Genomic DNA, 21387 nt, shown 5'->3' with positions numbered 1-21387 from the left:
ACCAAATTATTTCATGACTCATGAGTCTCTTCAGGCCTTCATCAGCTTGAGGATTATCTACATGTTGGCAATCAGCAGCATGATTACAATGGACACATTGCAGACCACACATTAAGTACAGTAGTATGCATTCAGCAGCGTACAGTGAACGCAGAACAAAACAAACAGGCACAGGCAGCTCTGCTGAATACGTGCAAGCAGAATGTGATCAGTCAGACAAATCATTAACTCATTTAATAAGCAGTGATCGGACTATCTTTATGGAAGCTACTGTTACAGCAGCTTTATGGCATGTTATGTTGTGTGCTTTGTGTGTAAAGGGTTATATTAGTGAATGCAGTTGTGGAAGGTTGTGCTCCACACACAGGCCATTGTTTCCTGAGTTTCCCCCTGCTCGAGTTCCCTTTCCATAGTCTTCCTGTTTTTGCTCTGCCTCTCCCTCTCCTTTGTTCTCCACTGAAGTCAGGTTGCCTGCTCAGCTCCGCTCATCTCCACTATCATTTGTCAGGTATCCTCCCTTTCATTCTCTCTCTCTATCTCTCTCTCTCTCTCTTCATGCTTTTGTCTCTTCTCCATAGCCACTCTCTGGGGTTTCCTCTTTTTGCCCGTTTTTTCTCCATCTGTCTGCTCCCCCCTTCCTCCTGTGGCTATAGGCCCCTTTCAACCCCTTTTCTTTTTCCCCCACCTCTCTCTCTCCCTCTCTCCTTTCTCTCTTTCTCTCCTCTCTTAAAAGGCCAACCTGGAAAATAATCAGTCCCCTGATCTCTCACAAGCCTGTCTTTTTTTTTTCACCTGAAAGCTCTCTAGTTTATTGCTATAGTTTTTTTTTCTGCCTTTCAATCTTCTCCCTCTCATGGGTCCTGCTTCAGAGATAAATAGGAGGGTCCTGTTTGTTGCCGTCACTGGTGATGACTTCACTTGGCATCACGTAAAACACTTCCTGCTCCTAATCTCGTCTGACTGGACTCGACCTCAGACCCAAACAAAACAATCAAAACGAGCCCAGCCTAAATAAATGCTCCCGTATGTTTACAGCTTTAGACGTTAATACAGTCACGTCTCATCTCTAAAAATAAACATAGTTGGGAAATTCCAGCCTGTACTCTGACAAAAGAGATATAGTCACACACATCATCATTATCATTATTCACCCTTGTTTGGGTAGTTGTTATTTGCTGAATGCTTTTAATCCAAATGAATCAACCCAGAGCTGTGTGAACGCAGCTAGTGCTCAGCAGGGTGTTTTTAAGGGTTTGCCGGCCGCCCGGGCTCCTCCTCACATGTTCATGTGTGCTGCTGGGAACCTGGAAAAACAGATTGGCTCCTAAGGGCCTGTCCACACGGAGAGGCTTTTTAGGTTAAACGCAGAGGTTTTGCTTCGTCTTGGCCGAGCGTCCAAACGAATCCTGTAAACGCACTGCCCGAAACCGCACTTTTCTGAAACCTGGTCCCAGAGTGGAAAAATCTGAAACCGTAGCCCGTTTGAATTCGTTTAGACCGCGAAAACGCACATCCTGCTTGCGTATCGATGATGTCATCGCCACACCTCAGCTGCCCTGGACTTGCACTTATAGTATTGCCTAACAATACTAGTTTTCATACATGACATTACCTACGATTACACTCCGTAAGATAAATATCACAACTGGTGCTGCGCAGCGCCGATAGCTTATGACTTGGTGGACTGAACACTGTTTTTCCCGGTGTTTGTTTTATGCATTCTAGCTACTGTTAGTGACGAGAGAGAACTTAACTTATTAGGAAAGTGCAGTGTAAGTTTAGGCTACATTAATTTGTGCGTAGTGCCAGTGTCATTCATTTATTTTACATGTCTTACAACATATATACATGCATTCACAGTCGAGTGAAATCAGATATAAGCATACAAAGACGCTTAGAACTCACGTTAAGCCGATGGTAGCACACTGAATGCAAATGCGCGATTTGATGCAGGCAAACGTATTGACTGTTACTAACGAAGGTTTTATAGCAATATTATAAATGTGGCGACAGAATAGCCTAGAACTTGGGTAAGCCTTGCGTTTAGTAGCCTAATTGCGGTGATAGCCAAAACTAATGTGAATCACAGACTATCCTACAACCAAAGAAAGTAAAGGTGATTAGTAGGCCTACCTGCGTTAGCCAAATAAAGGACGGGACTGCACCCTTCACAAACCGTAAAATAAAGTTTATTAGTTTTACAGTTGACTACAGTTGACAGTTCACCATCAGTCCACACAAACAATTCTGGTTTCCTTGCACTAGCCATTTCGTCGTAGCCTATTCTGTCTGTTTGTAAAGCGCAAGTTTTGGTCAATTTCTGTAAAGAAACAGTGCCACCTATAGGCCTGGGGTATGAAGTAACGTGTTGTCGTGTTGAGATGGATCCGTTTGGACGCAAATATTCTTGATACGGTTCCAGGGAAGACGGAGGAAAAAAAGATCAGTTTGGTACGTGTGGACTAGGCCTAAGAGAGATTAGTCCAGTCAGGTGGACACCCAGGGTCACAGCAGAGAGGGGCAGTAACTCTGCTGCTCTTTATGACTTACAGACCCATACAGAAGGGGGGAGAGAGAGAGAGAGCAACCTGACTGGATGGTATTCAGACAAACATTTAAATCCCAGTAGACTATATTATCCTCATCCTCCCACCCCCCTTTGAGTCTGCATGTGCAACCTTCCCCCCTCTGTCATGCCTTCTGCTTGGCTTAGTGACAGGGCAGTGCTCAGTAATCAAGGCTGATGCCTTAATGAGGGTTTCAGCTTTTAACAAGGTTGGAAGGGTTTGCTTGCTCACTGGTGCTCTGGTTCTCTGGCCGTGATTTAGCCATGGTGTTGGAGTGTGTGGACGCTAGCTGTGCTTTATAAATACTAGCAGAGAGACATTTTGTGCTTTTCTGCTTTTTGCCCTTTGCTGTGTTTGTTGTGTTTCATACTTCTCCAAGATGAGTCAACATCCGTAAAGGTGTTGTTGGTGTCAGTGTTGCTTTATTGCTTAGGTGCCCAGATGTCTGTAGTTATGTTAACACAGTTACAAGCACAGTCTAAGTGTGTCATCTATTTTATGAGGCTCAGTGGGGTTAATTGTGAAATGATACAGTCTAGCTAGTAACCCTGGTGATTCCAGTTCAGTGAACTGAGTAAAACCATGTGATTTGCCCCCCCCTCCGTCCCATGTGTGCCTTCTCACAGATGTCTGCTCAGGCCCTCTGAAGGACAGCAGACACACCAGGGTTAATGCAATCCACTCAACTGGAATTAAAGTCAGTCAAGCTTGTCCCTTTGTCAACAGTTGTAGTTGCCATAGCTAATTAGTTATTGTTGGAATGGAGCGTGACGGGTTAAAAGTGAACGTTTGACTCAGGAACTCTAATATTTGACTTACGACACTCACAAAGGCATTGCCACTTCAGGGAATTGACTTGGCAGAACTGAATTTGAGCAACTTTCGCCTTGGCGTCTTTTGGCTCTATGGCTTGTGTTGCAATGCACTCTTTTGTTCCCCCTTGTTTACTGCAGGCTCCACCTTCTCAGGCCAGTGAAGGAAGTGATTTTTGTGGACTTCCTGTGTTGCATATCAACAATGAAAATGGACAAAATATCAGCCAACAGACTAAACAATATCGTGGAAGAAAGCATTTTACAGAGCTTTCCCACTCAAATCAAAGCAAGTTTATTGTGAAAACCAGAATTACCAGTTACTAACAACAAACAGACTGGATCCATAAACCCTTTATAGTACTGTGCTTATTTTTGAACTGTAAATGTAAATTAGGAAATAAACCAGTCATGCCCTTTGATAAAGGGAGAGGGGAGAAAGAGAAGTATTTCAGGGTTCATGTAACTTTCGTGTTAACAATGTTCACATGCAAATGAAGTCAGGAGCCAGCATTCAAAGAACAGCTGATTTTGGAGTCTGCAGAAGGAACCGAAACTTCCTGAACACTGCACTCTGAAAAATAATAATTACACGCCTCCATTTTTTCTCTGTACCCTCCTTAACCACCTTCCTGCTACACCCCTGTTCACAGTGACCTCGCTAGCATGACTGCACAAAAGTGTATGGGCCATTTGTTTCTGTGGCAGGTTGAAGTTGATGAAAGATGGACTTTGATCCTGTTTGTTGTCTTTCCTGGAAGATTACTAACACCTGTCTGGCTATAGACTGGACATAGTCTACAACTAACTGCAGTATGAGATCTTTATCTTCTTTGTTTATGGTTTGTAGGAAAGAGGAGGATCAAATAAGGAAGATAAGAAATGCCCTCACCCACAATCGGTGGTTACCTTTGTATGTTTGTGTGTTTCTTTGTGTGTTGTGTGTGCGTTATGCATAAATGTGTGTGGGTGTTTGTGACCCAATTATATGAGTGTTATTGAAGACGGAATGATAGAGGAGCGTGATATACACATGTGTGCGAACGTGAGGGTTTGACCAGGCTCGTCTCTTACTGCAGTAGGACCTCAGTGCTGATAACAAGTGGCATTGCCCTCCTTCAGCGTGATTAATGGATGATTATGAGGTCACCCAGCTCAGCCGACTCACAACATAGCCAGCAGCGTGGACTGCCCATTTAATAAACAGCTCGATGACAGATTTTTTTCCCTGTCTGTGTGAGCGGTACACTGAATGCCACATGCCTTCCAGTCAAAGACAAGAGATGACAAGATGACAGGACCGTGCCTTCTCCTCTCTGTCTCTCTATCCTGTTGTCTTGTGCCGCCATCCCCCACACCGAAGAACATAACCACCAGCATGGCGCATTCAGAGTGCCAGGTTCTCTGGTTAAAAACCCCAAGCGTGACCCATGCAGTAATAGTATTTACTTAATCCCTGACATGTAATAGCAGCTTTACCCCTCTGTATCCCCCACTGGGCACCCAAGTCTTGTCATTAAAGCAGTCATTACTGCCCATGTGTTTGTAATTTGTCACCGGTGCCAAGTTTGGGGCTTGCACCCTGCCATGCCGATCCCGGGATGAGTCTTTAGTAGTTGGCTGTGAGCAGAAGCAGGACTGGTGCATTCCTGCCCTTCTCCCCACACTCATCCCCTTATTACCCAAGTCAGATGACTCTAATCCTGCCTCTTAATCTAGTATAGATAGATAAGTGGACTAAGAGAGAGAGAGAGCAAGAGAAGAGACAATTAGAAGCAAAAGGAGAGCAAGAATGAGTGAATGACTGAAGAGAAACATGTGGAGTTGTGTGTGTCAGCATAGTAGCAAAGCTCACGAGCAGGCCATTTAAAATGCCTGAATCAGACGAGGCTTTCCCCCCTCATCTTTTTTCATCACACAGCTGTGGAGGCTGCAAGGGTGCCACGGCAACCAACTCAGCTGAGGTGTCTCGTTAGTAGATTGACGCTCAAACGCTAAGGTCTTTCTGCAGTCTTTGTGTGTGTGTGTGTGTGTGTGTGTGTGTGTGTGTGTGTTGGTAACTGGGGGCCTCACAGAGGTTGAGGGTCTTATGTCGTTATCTCTGAGTGTTCTCTCCTGTCACTCTCATCTCCACGCTGTGCTGTTCAAGGAAATCCCCCTGTTCACTCTGCCTTTTGTTCCCTTATCTAATGGGAAGGATGGATCCGCTTCACCCCTTCAGCTCCATGAGCAGAGGGCCCACAGGGGGCAGTTGGATGGTGGTTAGATGGTAGTGTGTGTGTGTGTGTGTGTGTGTGGTGGGGTGGATTTCATTTGGCTTTTGAAACATCATACACAAGACATTCACCAAAAGTGGCACTTAAACAATAGGCCAGGGTGGTTTTGTTGAGGGTTTTCTGAAAGGACAATCCCCCAAAGCGCGCACGCACACACACACATACACAAATACACCGTTTGTTTTCCTTCTTAAAGGTAATGGCAGGTTGTGTATCATGTACTGTAGTAGTACATTCCCATGGGACCTGAACCCTGTGCCCTCCCTCTCCAGGGAGGGTCCTCCCGCTTGTCCATGTCAGTGCTAAAGTGACAACGCGGATCTGTGTCTTCTTTAAACACAGCTCCCAAAAGGGATTGGGGGCGGACAGTTTATTCCAGCATGTTCATAAATGTAGGGCAGTCAAGCACAGCTTAAAATCCCTCTCTCTCTCTCTCTCACAGAGGTCCTTGACAGCCCTGTATACGTTTTCACCCCATTGGCAGCTTTCAAGAAAAGAAAGAGCGGAATTCAAATGGCTGCAGTAGTTGAGTAATGATTATGCAACCTCATTTGGAACACTCCCTCAGAGAAACAAAAAAAAAAGACAGAAACCTCGACATTTCTGTTTTTCTTTGTTCCTAGAAGGAGAGAATTCGAACAAAGCAGCTTTAAGCCCCAGCAGCTTTTCAGACTGACTCAGCATGAGACCCTACACTCCAAGTTGAGTGTGTTTTCTTTTTTTTGCTCTCCCCCAAACTGATTGTAAAAATGTCACAGATGAGATAAGGGTTCCCGCCAGGTGAACTGCTGGATCCCACAGTTGGAGCATGTGTGCGTTTTTTTGGAGATAGCGGCCCAAGTTCAGATCCAGATGATTCTGCTGTTGAAACACCACCATCAGCAAGGCGTGCGCTTTAGCGTTTTTTAGCTTATTCAGCAGTACATTGGTATGAGAAGACAAGGCGAAACAAATGAGAATGACTTTATGAAGGCAGTTGTAAAGCCAGCACAGTCAAATCAAATCAGATTGTAGCGCCAGCCTTGCTGGAGGCAGCCAGATAAGACTCGTCTCAGAGTGACAGCGGTAAAAAAACACAATCACACAGTATTGAGCCTGTCAGTCAGTGGTCTTTATACAGTCAATAGTCGCTGTGTATGAAATGTGCTGCGGGGTGTCACACTTTCTTTTACAGTGTTCTGTTTTCACCATTATGTGCATTTTTGTGTTATTAGCTGAGGTTGGATTGGGAGACGGTGCGCCAGGTGTTTTTCCAACAAAGAGCCAACGGCTGCCAAAATTGCATGGCTGATTTCCCTCTCGACAGTTGGAATCTATGCCCATGCCATGATTAACCATTTTAACCTCTTTTAAAGAAGATTGCATCTGATATCCATGCATTCCTGATATGGTTATGGTGGCTAATTAGTGTTATCTCAAAAAGCACCACTGGCAATATGCCAATCAAGATCTATCATGAAAGCTCATAATTATGCAGTGTTCAATTCAACTCATTATAAACCTCCACCATGTTGAAATTTCCTTTAGTATTTCCGTGTTAAGAGCAAATATTACAACTGTTAACAGTTGGCTTTACATTTCTCTCTGTTAATGTTAATCTGTCTTCTCCACCATAATGTACTTTTGGTGAGGTCATCCCATTGTTTGAAATCAGCGCGAATTGGGCGTGAACCGCTTCCTGGAGCTGACCAACGTGAAGGAACTCAAGCCGTGTAGGAAGTCACCTCTCTCTCTCCATGAGACATGAACCCTGACCTTTTCATCTCTTTGCTCCCTCTCCTCAGAACAAAGAGAAGGAGCGCATGAAGGAGCGCGAGAAGGAGGCGCGCGAGAGGGAGGCGCGCTACAGCAATGGCCACCTCTTCACCTCCCTCACCGTGTCGGCCACCACACTCTGCTCCGCCTGCAACAAGAGCATCACCGCCAAGGAGGCGCTCAGCTGTCCCAGTGAGTTCAACACACACACACACACACACACACACACACACACACACACAAACACACACACACACACACACACAACCACAGAGCGAGATTGTGAGATCTCTCTCAAACATTTCTGTACACTTTGTGGCATGACGGTACAGTATATGGACACCACCTATAGGCCTACGCAAAGGCCTATACCACATTTAGACTAGATTGATAATATTTTGAACATCGCAAAAAGGCTTATAGTATTGACTTTATGTGTACATGGGTCCTTTTCCATATTCATAGTTAAAGTGTCATTAATTCCAAAGGGCCCTGTCAGTACTAGGGGTGTCACGATTTCGATTTTATATCGAAATCGATCAAAATTACATCTCATTCTCGAACTTCGAGCTCAAAAGTAGAATCGACGATACAGCCACACCCCCAATGTCACGTCCAACATCTATGCTAAGATGCACAAACGCACACGCACGTGCTGAACTGCAGCGTCAACACTCCTCTAATTTCAGGATGCAACCAGTTAAAATATACACATCAACCTGAAATCTACCTGAATCTACTCTGAAATCATGGGTGTGGAAGTATTTTGTCGTTCATTCACGTCAATTAACACTAACGTAGCCTACTCAACTTAGCAAGTGAACAGATGATGTAGTTACAATCCAAAATTACTTTAAGGCTTAAAATGCACATTGATAAGTACATATTCCATGAACACTAACCTTGGGTCTCTTCGGAGTGTGCTGAAACAATCAAATTATCATTCTGTGTTGTTTCATTTCACTATGTTCACATCTCTTTTTAGCCCTGTTTATATTACAACCTCGCGGTTGGAGCGGTTTCAAAATAAAAAGCTGTTTCAAAATAAAAGCCCCCCGAAACAGAAAAGGAAAAGGCCAAAAAAAGTCAATAACATATAAGGAATACATTAATAGTAATATTAATACGTGACTTTAAAATAGAAAATTAAATCGAATCGAGGATTTGGAGAATCGTGACACCCCTTGTCAGCACACATCACAGTCCATTTACAATGTACGCCCTCCTGTTTGTCCTCTGTAGTCCTCCACTGCAGTATAGCTAGAGTTTCCTGAACTGCAAGCCCAAGTCTTTCGGAACAGCTGTGGTGAAGGAGCCCCAAAAGAGTGCATGCCACACCTCACGGTGCTCTTTCATTGCAGTTCTAAAAATGTCTGTGTAGGACACCCAACACACACAGTCTAGCATGCTTTATACTGCTGTTACAGACACGTCTTGTCGTCTCATTGTAGTATTTTCAGAGTCAACACAGACTGGGTGTGTATTGGCATCCATCTTGGTAAATTGCTTTTTCATTGTACACCCTTTAAAGAAGTGAATGACTGCTCATTCAGCGTTCTGCTTTGTCCTCAAAATACTCCACAGAAAAGCGCTGCACTGGTGCAGATCACTCGTCTTACTCAGATGTAGTGCGGCAGGGCTTGTGGCTTAATATCTGGCAACGTGTGGAGCGGGTGGCTTAATATCTGGCAACGTGTGGCTACTGGCGGCACTGGGGGAATTTACGGCGCATATGGGAACTCGCCGCGCCAGCAAGCTAGAGCAATTTGTCATCGTCCAACTCTACCCAGCAAAGCAGCTTTGGCTCCCTGAGGAAGTGCTCGATCAATGTGTGAAGGAAGGAGGGGGGCCTGGTATGAAAGAATGAGAGAAAGAAAGTGCATGAGAGAGAGAGAGAGAGAGAGAGAGAGAGAGAGAGAGAGAGAGAGAGCGAGAGAGAGAGAGATGGTGGGTATGTGTTGAGGATTCAACCTTGGAAGATTAGGTAGGTTTGATGTTGTTAGGGGAAACAAGGGAGTGGAAAGAAAGAGGGGGCAGGAGAGAGGTAGTGAGAAATACAGAGAGATAAAGAGAGAGAAAGAGAGAGAGAGAAAGAGAGATAGAAGGAGAATCAAAAGAGAGCACGTAGGAGAGGGGAGCGAACAGGAGGGAAGGATTTCTCCCGCAGCCGCACACTGCAGCGGTAACCCCCCCCCGTGACCCCCCCTCCACCTTTGAAAATCAATCAGCTGCTGACTTTCAGCTCCACCCCCACCCTCCGCCCAGACAATAGTGGCAGTGTGTGGGGAGGACAGATCTGAGCCCCCCCCCCCCCCCCCTCTCTCTTTCTCTCTCTCTCCCTCCATGGGGCAGCAGGCAAAACAGCTGAGGGGAGGGGGCATAGAGGGAGGGCAGAGGTAGGAGAAGGAGGGAGAAAAATAAATAACAGGCGCAGAGATGGATGGACGGAAAAGAGATGGAATGAGTTTGGAAGATAAGAATGCTGGTGTGGTGGAGGTGTGAACGATAGCAGAAGGATGAGTGTGTAAACAGAGGTAGACGAAGAGAAAGGAAAGAAAGATAGAAAAAAACAGTGAAAAGGTTACTCAGGATTCGTGTTCCACTGTACAGGAATCAGTGGACATTGCTGGCGGAAAAGCAAGGGCAGCAAAATAGTACAAAGGTTGAGATAGGAGTATAAGAATAAAAGATTTATAAAGAGTGTGAACAGTACAGGGTGATAGCTTTAATTAATATGCAATCAGGAGAACGTGGAGGAGGAGTATGAGAGGGTGATGATGGAGTGAAGAGGAGATGTGTGAGAGAGAGAGAGAGCAAGAATGGAGATGAAGATGTATGAGGTATTGGAAGAAGAGAAAGGAATGGAAGAGGGAGAGATGGATGGATCTGTGCCCTCACTGTCCTCCCCCTCTACTGGAGAGTGTCCTCCCACCACAATCAACACCTCTGCATTGTCAAGCACATGCCACTTCAGCTAATGAGAGACATGGCAAGAGAGAGAGAAAGAAAGAGTACAGTGAGGGAGGAGGCAAACACAAGGCGCCACCAGCTATGCATCGCAGACAGGGAGCCCTTCATCCCTTAAACAAATTAGCTAATTTGACACAAAGTAGGGGGAAAATAGCAGATAAGCCCTTGGATTTTTTATTTTATTGTGGCATCATCACATACAATGGATTGGAAGGATTCGTGGATTTGTACTAGTGTACTAGCTGTAAGGCTTTCACCTTGACCCGGTGACCTTGACCTGCAGTGCTTTTGAAGTGCAGCTTTCAAACGGGCGAGCCAGCCAGGAGCGCCAGCATAGAGAGAGAGAGAGAGGAGGTGGAGGAATTGATGAGAGGAGAGGAAAAGAGAAGAGGGGAGAGAGAGAGGGGGATAGGAGAGGAGAGGGTTGGGGGAGGGATTCGGCATTGGCCTCTAAATCGTACATGTCTGTTGCCAGAGGGTTGGGGGGGGGGGGTTCCCATCCAACCATGAGCTGATCGGGGGTACCCCGCAATTCAGAACAGAAAGAGAGAAAGGGAAAGAGAGAGTAAGTGGGCACTGACTCTGCTGCAGTGGGACTGTTTGGAAGAACAGCTGAAGCCTGGGGCACGGGCGAGAGGGTATTGATTCAGAATGGAGGGGGTAATTAAATAGCAACAGAGGCATTGAGACCGACATGGGGCATGAATACATTATCATTGATGATGGCACTGGAGGTGAGAGAGAAAGAGACAGAGAGGGAGAGAGGGAGGGCTGGATAGTGCTGGTGGAATGGAAAGAGTGATAGAGAGGGGAAAAGAGAGGGGGTTGTCAGGATGGAGAAAAAGGAACAAGCGAATCCTGTCTTTCATTCTATACTGTACTGGACAAAGGTTGAACGCAAACCCTTTCTTTGTTCCCTGTCTCTCAGCTCTACGTACACGCCAGTCTTTTGATCTTTGGTGTTCCATGGACCATACGACTGGCCTGTGCCCATTTTTCTTCTTCTGCATGCGTCTCCATTTTGAAATTTCCTTTCCAGTATCAGTTTGATATTAATTGAGGATGAAATCCCTTGGAAACTGCTTACTGAGCACAGACTGCTAACACACATGGATTAAGCTTGAGTCTGGGCTAAAGGCTGCAGTCTTAGGTTGGCATGTGGCCCTTTTGTTTGCACTATCCATGAAGACCTCCTGTGCCCACCCCACAGCTGCTGTCTGTCCCCCCACCCCACACCCCCACATGCCCCCCATCCACTCAGCCATCCATTCCCCAGTACCCCCCCCCCCCCCACACACACACACACACACACACCACCCCCAAATCTCCAACTGTAATCTGGAATTAGTGCATCTGGGGATAGAGATGCGAGTGTGAGAGATTAACAAGCAGTCTGTCTCTCACACACGCTCCAGGCAAATACACTGACCATGTACGCACGTGCACACACACACACATACATACACACACACACACACACACACACACACACACACACACACACACACACACACACACAAAGAATATACAGACGTTAACATACACAAACCAACTTACTCTATATCCTGGGGGCCCATACTAATTATGCATGTACAGTGTGTACACACACACACACACACACACACACACACACACACACACACACACACACACACACCACACACACACACACACAGAGAATATAGTACAGACTCTTAACTACATACACAAACCAACTTACTCTATATCCTGGGGGCCCATACTAATGCATGTACAGTGTACACACACACACACACACACACACACACACACACACACACCACACACACACACACACATAGAGAATATAGTACAGACTCTTAACTACATACACAAACCAACTTACTCTATATCCTGGGGGCCCATACTAATGCATGTACAGTGTACACACACACACACACACACACACACACACACACACACACACACACACACACACACACACATACACATGCATGGTTAAAAGCAAAGGGCCATCTGTGTGGGCAGCTGACACTGAGGTGTTTTAATGGAAGTTCAGGGCCCTGTGCTGAACCTGGGTGAATTCCCATAAAATACGACCCATGATGGATAATGCATAATGCATGATGGATGATGACTTAAGATAGCAAGTTTAACACTACACTGCTTATGCGGTAGAACACAAGATTTACTTACTTGAATTGCGTTTCTCATACTTCTCAGCTGTTTTGTTTGTGATCATATCTACTGCATAATTTCTTTAAAACCTCAAAACATCAGTCCACCATGTGTAATTGTTGGAAGGCTATTGTTATTCTCATATGATTAAATTATTTCAAAACTTGACCTCAAGACCTCACTCAGACACTCAATCTGACTAACATTAGTGTTATGGTGAGCAGCACGATACTTAATCCTATCGAGTCTGCTCTTCATTAGACTGACAGCTCTCCGAGGTGAATAATAAACATGCATTAGCCCTGGTGAGACCTCATGCAGGGAGTGACACTGATTGGCCTTAATGTGATGCGACACCTTCATCCATCACTGGACGTAGATCTGAGGATTAGCGTCTCCAACACCAGCTAGCGGCTGTGTGATCTGTAGATGGGAGATGTTGTGCATGTTCCTGCTCAAGATCAATCAGATCATAGCAGGCCCTGCAGGACCAAGGGCCCATGTGAATGAGAACAAGTAAGTGTTTGACACCAGCAGCACATAGCCCCTGGGCAAGCGGTGTTAGACCATGATAAAGATGTATTGATTTAGAGGTGTTAAGACCTCTCTCTCCATCTCTCTGTCTTTGTGTGTGTTTGTGTGTGTATGTCTGTGTGTGTGTGTGTGTGTGGGTGTGTGTGTGGGTGTGAGGGTGTATGTGTGTGTTGTATATGACTATATATGTTTGAAGTTACACATGTTGAGGCTAACATAGATGTGGTGGACAGGAGCATTTTTAACATTCACAAATAGTGCTAATCGTGCAAGATGGTGCATACACACAAGTATTGCACATGTGATCATGCATATGTGTGTGTATATGCATATATGTGCGTGTCCATGCATATATGGGCGTGTACATCTATGTGTGTGAAGCACGGCCGGATCGACTGTGCTGTGTCAGTACATGTGAGATTATCTCCCAGACTGTGATTAACACTCAGATTATTTCCACTGTTTACCCCCACTCTGACCTAATCTGAGGTTTTAGCTTCATATTAACATGCCGATTATGCAGGATATCCTATGCAATTCCACCATAACCTCATATAGCAGTGAAGTGTAAATAAGTCCAAAGCACTAGATGAGCTGTTGTTGAGTTTGGACACTACGGATATATGTTGATGGTGTTAAATGAATGTGATTTATAGATACTGACAGTTTTTTTTTGCTGTAATATACTTTTAAGTGTTTTTTTTTTTACTTGGACACATAAAGGTCTACTGAAGTATCGTGTAAGAACAATGACCCATTGAATGTGCACTCATGATTAAAAAGCTGTTGATGCACTCGTATGAAAACGACTGGCTGATAGCAATAGCAGAATCATCCAAGTCTAGCCTAGTCTAGTATTATTTGCCATTTGATTGATTGCATGCAGAACATCACAATAAGCAATGCATGTAACCAGCAATCGTGAAAAAACATCAAAGTTATAAAACACAAACGGGTATGGTGCCATATGTGCCATGAAGAGCAAGTGCAAGTCAATTTCCTGGCTGACTCTTGAGGGAGAGATTGACAAGAGTGGCTTTTGAGGAAAGGAGTCCCCCGAGCTTTGGTGATGGCTGCAGCTCTGAATGGCACGTCTTAATTCTGTCTCATTAACCATATGAGTCACTCTGGCTCAGTACACGGCAAAGGGCTCTAGGTAGGCTGCTCCAGCCTCTCTCTTGTGCTGTGGAGTGGACTGCCAGAGCCACCTGCGTCATCACACCACCCTCAACGTGATTCAGCGAAGCTGCAGTGGTGGCTAATAAATTAAGAAGTCCCGTCTTTCATCCAAGTGAATGGTGTTGATGCGCCTTGAAGTTGCGTTGTGGGGATCTGGTCCTGGTTTGGAGAGCAGAGTCCTTATCTGAGATGAGCTGGGGGTTAATGAGGTCCAGAAGAAAGGGGGTGTTAGTGGCCTCTGGTTTCTGTGTTGTGTCCGAGTGGACAGCAGACTCAGAGTGAAGGCAGGGATTGTTTGAGCTCTGGCTCAGTTGTGTTGGTTTAGTGATTCAGGGCAAGGCCTGTTTTTTTTAGTGCTGGAGGTGTTTTCTCCACCTCTCTCTCTCCCACTCTCTCTGTGTCTCCTCTGCATCGGAAAGACTCTCTCTCTATGTGTGTGTGAGTGTGCTTCTCTTTCTTCCTTACACGTCACTCTCCCTCTCTCTTTCTCTTTTTCTGTCTGTGAGTGTGTTTGTGTTCCATCTTTGCATTTCTCTCACTGTCTGTATGTGTGTACTTGTGTTATATCTTTGCATTTCTCTCCCCCTCCCTCTCTCTCTTTCTCTCTGTCGCTCTCTCTCTCTCTACATGTTTGAGTCTGGGGCCAAGAATAGGTCCCCAGTGTGTCTCTCATTATGTGTTCTGGAGAAAGTGCTGGTGAAGCCTCTTTGTTCCTGATGTGGACAGAGTTCTCTGAGGTTTTAATGAAAGCTGGCCTAAAAGCACACATGCGTTCATTTCAGCTGGGTGTTCCCTCTTAAGTACAGTGGAAATTCTATCTTTAGGAGGAAATAAGCACCGCCAATGGTGTACTGCAGGCTTGTTTGTCCACTTATAGCTTGAGTTGGAAGCATGCGTGTAATTTAGTTCAAATAGCTGTGGTGTTGGACTTTTAAAACAGCAAAAATGTCTCTCCCTCTGTCTCTGTGTCTGTGTGTGTGTGTGTGTGTGTGTGTGTGTGTGTGTGTGTGTGTGTGTGTGTGTGTGTCAGCATGCACATGAGCTCACAAGTGCTGGCCCGAGGCTGCTGTGGAGAGAAACAAAGACACCCCTGTGTTAAGTAAAGTTGTGGACTGGTTTACACTTACACTCAAATACACACAAACACACACACACACAGACTCTGCACATAGCCTCTCATCACAACATCCACATGAGCATCGACTAGGTTTGACATTGTCTCTGCTGTCAAATTACAGCTTTTGTGAATTAACCTGAAGCAGTCAGACATCACAAACACATCAGACTCCCCATGGACTGTAGCAATACCAAGATATAAAGCCTTGTTATGGCAAAGGGACTGAGTTGTATCAGCCCAATCCTTGAATCATTGTTGGTACTCTAATTGAGGCAAGTCGAAAGTTGTTCAGGCTGTTCCGCAGAAACTGAGCTCGACAAATAGATCATGTTTATTTTCTTACTGATGACTCTGCTCACAACCAGTCTTAGTGGTGATGGTCCGCTGGTATTGAAAGTCTTGCATTGAGAAATCATTGTGTGACTTATTGTTAAGTAATGTTCCTCCAAGGAGCGTCGTCTGGGACGGCTGACCGTATACACAAGCCAATCCAGACTATTTTCATTTGTAGTTCGTCAATGGTTAAACAACCTACCAAGTGCTAGCAGAGCAGAGATGTCCTGCTCTATCTTTAAGAAGTGCTTGAAGACCAAACTCGAGAGTACCTCCTCTCCTAACACTTTTAAAACTCCAACACACCGTGGCCCACTGGTTAGCACTCCGGACCTGTAACCAGTAACTGCGCCGGGATTAGTGTGTGCTTCACTTCACTGTGTGCTGAGTGTGTTTCACTAATTCACGGATTGGGATAAATGTAGAGACCAAATTTCCCCTCACGGGATCAAAAGAGTATATATACTTATACACCTAACATGCACTTACCATACACTTGCCTACCTCAATCTCCTCCTTCTACCACCATCTCCGATACACTTGACTAGTGGGGTACTTTAACTTCTGCACTCCTATCCTCTGGTAATAATATTTATTATTGTAGTATTTGTTACCTAAGGTCTCCCCTCCATATAGTAGTATTTATTGTTGTAATTATTGTCACCTAAGGTGTCCCCTTTTTTGTTCACTTTTTCAATCACATCACATTCAAATGATTTTAATGTGACTGGTATGGACAGGTCATTAGATATAGAAAAGGCAAGCAGACAGGAAAGTCTTTACAACCCACAAATAGAAAACAATATCCTGAGCGATATGCTGTTATTGTATATACAGCCGCGATGAAAGACAAGGTCAATCCCCTCCACACACCCATCTTCATCTCCCCCAGATCGCCTACCCTGACCCCATCCCTCAGTTCCAGCAGGCATCAAACGTAGCCTTGCTACCCACCTCTCCCCCACCACCCTACATATGCACATATACTCACCTCCTGCCTCCCCTTTGCCCTGTTTAAAGAGGACTTCCTGCCTCCCAAACAGTTCTCAGGAAGTGGGAGCCCGTCTAACAATGAGCAGAAATGAGAGTGGGGGGTCTGAGAGGATGGGGAGGGGGGGGTCTGACAGCCGAGAGGAGCGGGTGGATGAGGTTGGGGGGGGGGGGGGGGTGGAGATGGAGACAGACAGACAGACAGAAAAGGAAGGCTGTCTCTGAAAGAGGGATGACAACAACATCATGGGGGGGTTTGGGATATGGGGGGATCAGGGGGGATGTGTGCGCTCATGCCCGCCCGGAGTGTGTTCATGAAGTGGGGGGGGGGGGGGGGGGGCTCGTTAGTGCAGATTGTTGGGAGGACACTGGCACAGCCACTTACAGGAGAATTAGCCCAACTAGGAACTCATAAGAACTCATATAGGCAGGAAATTACCACAGGCCCCCACTCAACCCACTAGCAGCCGTGTGGGGTATCCGCTGTCATTCATTCCATGCAGTTCATGCTAATTGCCTGTATTTGAGACCGTCCTGGTGAGGATTGGGGATTTTGCATGGGGAATTGTGGGATGGTGGAGGAGTGCATTTGCCTTTTCTTTGATGCAATTCTGCTCTAATGTATTGCTCTGGATAAGATGCAGCTGTCTGTATGCACATGGGTCATATCATTTGCATAGTGAATTAGTAACCATAGTAGAACAGAACAGTATATACATGTATTTATCAGTATGTATTTTCCCCACTCCTGCTCGTTCTGTTAGGATAACCCTGGACTGAGATGACTATCCTATTAGTCCAAGGAATGTCCCTTTTTGTATCTCTAAGGTCTCAAATAAATATGTTTTTGTGCTCAACATTTAATCCAACAGGGAGGATGTTGAATTAATTTCCTCTTTGAGTGAAAAGTGCACAGGGCTTACATTAGCTCGGTTCCTTTCCCTGTTAACCAGCGTGACCGCATTTGCATACATTTGTGTGTGTGTTTGGGCCGCATTTGCATACATTTGTGTGTGTTTGGGCCGGGCTGTTTTTTGGGAACCAAGGCCTGTAAACTAACTGGCCCTGTCCTGTGCTTTTGTCTTTCTGCAGCCTGCAATGTCACCATCCACAACCGCTGCCGAGACACACTGCCCAACTGTGCCAAAATGAAACAAAAGGTAATCCAAGTGTCATGGCTACACAGTATACATGGACCTGAGTCCAACATCTCTTAATATCAATAAAGCTGAAATATCTTTACAATAAAAGATGGATGTGTTTGATTGAATATATGTTACACTATCTAAAATGAAGTCTAAATATGTTTTGAAGCTGAAAAGCTGTTCAAAATGTATTTTGAATTGGGATATCACTATCTCTGTGAACAGGTTAAAGTTTTTGTATCAATTTTGTGACTGAAACTGACAATAGCTGCTGTCTCTCCTCCTGTGACTTACAGCAACAGAAGTTGGCCCTGGTGCGCAACAGCTCAGCCCTCCAGAACGTCGCCATGCGCTCTAAAAGTGAGTATTCCTCCTTCACTCCCTCGGAAGTGGACACTTATGTCCAATCCCTCCACTCTTTTTTTTCTCATTCTCCCAAGAGGTTTACGGAGTTCAGTGTACATGCCATTGAGTCTCTACACTGCCACCTGTGGGTTAGAAAAGCCCATTGCAGTAAGCCAGTGTCGGTCACTTTTACAGTATTTGTACAGAGCAAATGTCACTATTTGTAGTGTTTCATGTGGTTGTCATTGTTCTGTGCAACTGGTGGGGATAGCTCATGTTACAAAGACGTGGTGGCAGACAGAGGAGGGGTTTGTCCTCCAGCTCCACTGCATCTGGGAACAGGAAAAGCCGGTGTTGGCTGTACTACCTGCTAAACAAATTAGCCAGTCTTTATTGCCACATGGCCTTTCCATGCTTATCTAAATGTATCATCAGCAAACGCTACTGGCCCTGTCAGACAGTTACAATTATCCACTAGTACATCCACTACTACACTGAGAATACTACCCGTGTCTGTACAAAATGAGACATTCAGTGCAACAGCTGCTGAATACTAGCTGCTTGATTGATCTATGTTGGTTGTAAGTTCTCTGTTCTGTTTGTCCCTCTGCAGCACCCATGATGAAGGAGAGGCCCAACTCGGCCATCTACCCCTCAGACAGCCTGAGGCAGTCGCTGCTGGGAGCACGGCGGGTCCGCTCCGGACTCTCTGGACTCTCCAAGAGCGTCTCCACCAATAATATTGCAGGGTGAGTCCACTAGACACACTGCAGATGTGAATAAAGTAGTAATGAATCAGTAATGAATAAAGTAGAATACAGTAAGGAGTGGAGTGTTGCTATGACTACATGTGTGTCAGCATACTCTGATCATGTTGGATTTAATGTTTGTGTGTGCGTGTGTGTGTGTGTGTGTGCGTGTGTGTTTGTGTGTTTGTGTGTGTGTGTGTGTGTATAGGAACTTGAACGATGACTCCCCTCTGGGTTTGCGGCGGATCCTGTCTCAGTCCACAGACTCTCTGAACTTCAGGAACAGAGCCATGTCCATGGAGTCCTTAAATGATGAGGGTAAGACACACACAGACAGATAAGGGTAATACACACATAGACAGAATGTGGATGGACTGAGGATGACTCAGCATAAAATCATGCCCATGGAGTCTTTGAATGATGAGGGTAAGACACACACAGACAGAGAGAGGCGAGGATGACTCAGCATTCAAATCATAGAACACATGAGTAAGAGTGGAAAAAATAGAGTGGGATAAACACCGAGACCAAAAGATAAACATCTCGTAGAAGACAGAGTTGAGTTGAAAGAGAGGTAACGTTGTTTAGTGAAAGAGAAATGTAAAGTCTGTGAGGTAGCGAAATGTGAAGAGGGAAACAGAATGGGAAATGTGAAAGAGAAACAGGCACATTGAAAGAAGCTGAAGACAGCATGATGTAAAAGATAACGATGTAGGCAGTTTTAAAGCTGATCCCTGCTCCTTCCTCCCCTCTTCTGACCCTCTTTTTCTTTCTCTCTCTCTTTTTCTCTCTCTCTCTCTCTTTCTCTTTCTGTCCTCCTCCAGGTGAGACGTACTACGCCTCTGTGCTGGAGGAGCTGGAGAAGGATGGAAAGGACTTCGAGGCGGACTCCTGGAGCATGGCCGTCGACTCCTCCTACCTGCAGACACACCGCAAAGACGTCATCAAGCGGCAGGACGTCATCTATGGTTAGTCCTGCCTACGACCACTGACCTCTCTTTCCCCTGTGTCTATCTATCTTAATCTTACCCATCTGCTTTTACACATGACCCTGGTCATTTAGGGCAACGGGGGATAGTTATGGGATATTGAGCCATATTTATCTCTTTATCGCTCTCTCGCTCTGTCTCTCTTCCTTTTTCTCTCTCTCTCTTTCTCTCTCTCTTCCTCATCCCTCTCTCTCTCTCCTCTCAGAGCTGATCCAGACGGAGCTGCACCACGTGCGGACGTTGCGGATCATGGAGGTGTTCCGGCGGGGCATGCTGGAGGAGCTGATGGTGGAGCCGGGCGTGGCGCACGCCATCTTCCCCTGCCTGGACCGGCTGCTGGAGCTGCACGCGCGCTTCCTCGGCCAGCTGCTCATGAGGAAGAACCACAGCCTGGCGCCCGGCAGCAGCACCAACTTCACCATCCACCAGCTGGGCGACGTGCTGGTGGAACAGGTACAGAGGGGGGAGAATCAGCACACACACACACACACACATGGAGACACACACACACACACACATGCATACTCAAACAGTCATACAAAGAAACAAAAACATCATTAATTAGGTGGGGGATGGGGGGAGATATTTTGGTGGATAGGCATGGCTGTGTGCATGTTCACTCAGAGTGTGTATTCATTTCAGCGATGGCATCTCTGTGCCTACACACACGCACAGTCGCACACACTCACCTGCACACACACGTGTGCCACTATTAATAAGGTGGGAGTTGTATGGGTGGAACAAGAAGACATAGATTATTACCACTAAACACACACACACACACACACACACACACACCTAGGAATGCTACTAAATAGTTCAAACAGGGAGGAGCTGGCACATATGAAAAGAATTGGTAATCGCAACATAATGCTCACAAAGACATTACTCACAGTCATAAACACTGGACACACACACTCTTTCACACACTCATTCACTCTTGTTTCTGTCTTCCTGTGTGTCACAGTTCTCAGGCCAGTATGCTGATGAAATGAGGAAGTGCTACGCAGAGTTCTGCAGCCGCCACTTAAAGGCCGTCAAGCTCTACAAGGAGCTCCTGGCCAGAGACAAGAGGTTCCAGCAGTTCATACGGGTGAGAGGAACAGCAGAGCGAGAGAGAAAGAGAGAGAGAGAGAGAGAGAGAGAGAGAGAGAGAGAGAGAGAGAGAGAGAGATGAAGGAGTGAAACAGCAGTGTCAGGAGTTTTTTTGACAGAGTAAAGGCCAGAGCCAAACCTCCACTCATGGTCCATCCAGAGATGGTGTCTGATGTGTGCTTACTTCTGCAAGCATTGACCCAGTCAGTAGTTGCATTTATGAAATTCACAACATTCTACACTGTTATGTGTAGAGACAAACAAGGAAACTTTATGATTTTTGCTTGAAGCTAAAGAAGTCAGTGAATGTGTGTATGGGGGAAACTTATGACATCATCGCTCATGGCTGGTCCACTGTGTTCACTTTCTTCGAC

At 45.6% G+C, this 21387-nt stretch overlaps 1 protein-coding gene across 11 annotated transcripts in view; it reads left to right on the top strand.

The window, feature by feature from the left end:
• arhgef2 (rho/rac guanine nucleotide exchange factor (GEF) 2) overlaps positions 1-21387 on the top strand; it is a 54264-nt gene that overhangs the window by 24854 nt on the left and 8023 nt on the right. For all 11 annotated transcript variants that reach the window (XM_042105735.1, XM_042105744.1, XM_042105737.1 and 8 more), the window contains 8 exons: positions 7440-7602; positions 17783-17850; positions 18132-18195; positions 18794-18929; positions 19138-19247; positions 19754-19897; positions 20124-20371; positions 20886-21011. In XM_042105735.1, coding sequence (XP_041961669.1) covers positions 7440-7602; positions 17783-17850; positions 18132-18195; positions 18794-18929; positions 19138-19247; positions 19754-19897; positions 20124-20371; positions 20886-21011 — 1059 coding nt within the window. The remainder of the gene's footprint in view (positions 1-7439; positions 7603-17782; positions 17851-18131; positions 18196-18793; positions 18930-19137; positions 19248-19753; positions 19898-20123; positions 20372-20885; positions 21012-21387) is intronic.

The sequence above is a fragment of the Alosa sapidissima genome, chromosome 10 (genome assembly GCF_018492685.1).
Source record: "Alosa sapidissima isolate fAloSap1 chromosome 10, fAloSap1.pri, whole genome shotgun sequence".
Classification (NCBI taxonomy): Eukaryota; Metazoa; Chordata; class Actinopteri; order Clupeiformes; family Clupeidae; genus Alosa; species Alosa sapidissima.
This window is presented reverse-complemented; position numbering and strand designations above follow the sequence as displayed.